This window comes from Phytophthora parasitica (genome assembly GCF_000247585.1).
Source record: "Phytophthora parasitica INRA-310 unplaced genomic scaffold supercont2.27, whole genome shotgun sequence".
NCBI lineage: Eukaryota > Oomycota > Peronosporomycetes > Peronosporales > Peronosporaceae > Phytophthora > Phytophthora nicotianae.
In genome coordinates this window covers 528,223-530,625 of record NW_008649013.1, presented here as the reverse complement: position 1 = coordinate 530,625, position 2,403 = coordinate 528,223, and the positions used below count along the sequence as shown (strand labels likewise).

Below are 2,403 nucleotides of genomic sequence, written 5' to 3'. Positions count from 1 at the left end.
CCCCACGGTTATCGGAGTACCCCCTCGGTCAGTCGGCAGTCCAGGGCACTGTGTGTCCGAGTGGATCGCAACGCGATTTTGCGAACCCCACTCCACCACATAGCAGCCAACAACTAGAACAGCCACACTCCAGTAGCAGCTGTCCCTTGTAAACTCAAAGTAGACGTCCGCTACGAACACCGCGAAAACTACGCCGATCGGACCTCCAAGCACGCCTTCCACGCTCTCATACATCAATCGACGCAAGTACACCAGCATAAACAATAGTAGCGTGACAGCCAAGTAGACACCCATCAGGAAATCGCCGGTCCTTTCGATCACCGCCACCGTAGCTTCCCCCTGTTGCCCGGGAGTACCTGCAGGTAGACACCCAGAGTAGCTGGACCGCGTCCGGCACAAACAAACAGGAGTAGTGGTGGAACGCTTCACACCATCTCAAGCATAGCCTTCCCGTTATCCCAAATCGCGACTCATAATCTTGCAGCACTGCAATAGGAATCAGGAACGCCAACGAGACTAGAGCGCACGCATTTTCAAGAGGAGGTAGAGCTAAGGCATTCGCGTTTCGTGCTGCTTCGAGGTATCGATCGCTACAGGTGTACCAGAAGTAGACTGCCCTTCCGCTGTCGACAACGCTATCCAGGAACGCCCACGACACATTTCTGAGTGGAGTAGTCACCACCCACACAACAATGCCAGCAACGGCACTGCTAGCGAGCGCCCAGTGATTTGTAGTTCCTGCTACCTCCGCTATCCCTGCGGCTCTAGTCCATGTTGTCCAGCTCTCCATAGTCCGCCAATTCTCGAAGTGAACCTCCAACAGTCGTCCACAGCCCGGACAGGTGTCCTACCTGACGCCTACTTGCTCTAGGTCAATCTCCATCATCGCTGTCCACTTCAATGCCCCTTCCCAGTTGGCGTCTCCCTGGTGTACCCAACGGCAGTCCCTAATCGTCTCCGGAATGAGATCCTTCATTTCTCCGTTTTCTAATTGACCTACGCAGTTAACACCTTCGTCATGACGACTCGACTCACAGCCGCCGAGTTGAAGCGGTTTCGCGCTTTCCTCGACGCCTCTATCGATCGCGGAGAACATGGTCCTTCCTCCGACGACGCTAATGCCAACACTGGGACAAGCTGCGTACGCATCTCGGGGTTAACGGCATGTCCACGGGCCTCCAGCACCTCGATCAACTTGTTGAAGACATTATCCAAGGCAAGTCGAGGGTCGGCTGCAGGGCCCGGTTGTGATTTTGCCCGCCGCACCCGCGACCAGGGACTCCGCGGGACCGTCCAACAGTCACCCTCTTCGGCTAAGAAACCCGCGACGTCCTCCAAGAAGGCCTCTAAACGGAAAGCTAGCAGCGACGACACTGCCATCAAGTTATCCTCCATGAAGCCGCGCTCCATCAAGAAGTTGACAGCATCGACGCTTCCATCGTATGGCTTCGCCAAGCTACTAGAGGTGAATCCCAACGCTCCCCGAGTCGTACGAACCGCTATCGCTATTGTCCTTCACAAGACAGAAGAAGGCGGCAAGACGCCCTGGCGCCTGGCGTACCCTTGGTCGGGTCGACCACTCCGGTACGATCCAGCTGACGATCGGGATGTCCATCGAGAGCACGGGCGGTTTTGGATTACTCACCGACGCGCTTTCTGGAAGTGGCCCTCTCAAATCGAGCTCAGCCCAGTCCAATCGCCAAAAGCTGAAAATGCGGGCACCTCTCGCTCGTCTGTCCTTCACGAGCGTTTGTATCGAGACTTGGGGCTTTTACGCGTTCCTCGAGAAGCTGGAGAAGCGCCCCGAAATGTTCTGGTTGGGAGGCCAGCCCGTCAAGTCCCCACGCGGCGGTCGTCAACCCCAATGACCCATCGCCGAGGATCTCGCTGTCCTCCACGATACGGATCAGGCCAGATACGAGGTTACGCTCGAGAACGCTCTAAATCCTGCGAAAGCGGACACCTATGGGTACTCACAGGTACTCTCCTTCGTTGAATTCAACGAAGCCCTGAATCCCAAGGCCATCGCGAAGAACCGTCTCTCCATGACTGCGTTGGCACGCATCCGGCAAGATCTCACGTCTGGAACCAAACTCAAGACGTCGTGAATTATCAACCAGAATGCCGAACCTTGAAAAACGCTCATCAGCTACAACGGCGTCAAGCAACACCAACTCGACGTTATGGCCCAAATGGCCGATGGAACTTACGAACTCCCCTCCGTTGACCATCCAACCCAAAAGAAACGCGACGGCGAAGACTGGTCTGACTTTGAGGACGCAAGAGACGACGATGCTCAAGCCGCATCCTCCAGCGCAGGGACAAACACGCTAGCCCAAGGTGATGACGAGGACGCCAACGAGAACGATGAGAACGACGAAGACGGAGAAGACAAAGGCGACG

General features: G+C 55.9%; 2 protein-coding genes across 2 annotated transcripts; both read left to right on the top strand.

Moving 5' to 3' along the window:
• Positions 1-1,018: 1,018 nt before the first annotated feature.
• On the top strand, positions 1,019-2,108 carry PPTG_11646 (hypothetical protein; the record flags this gene model as incomplete). Its single annotated transcript, XM_008907769.1, has 2 exons — positions 1,019-1,922; positions 2,008-2,108. 2 exons carry the CDS (start codon positions 1,019-1,021, stop codon positions 2,106-2,108), a joined length of 1,005 nt encoding a protein of 334 aa, XP_008906017.1.
• A 13-nt stretch (positions 2,109-2,121) lies between these two features.
• PPTG_11645 (hypothetical protein) lies at positions 2,122-2,334 on the top strand (the record flags this gene model as incomplete). The annotated part of the gene is made up of 1 exon (XM_008907768.1): positions 2,122-2,334. One exon carries the CDS (start codon positions 2,122-2,124, stop codon positions 2,332-2,334), a length of 213 nt encoding a protein of 70 aa, XP_008906016.1.
• Between the last annotated feature and the right edge of the window lie 69 nt (positions 2,335-2,403).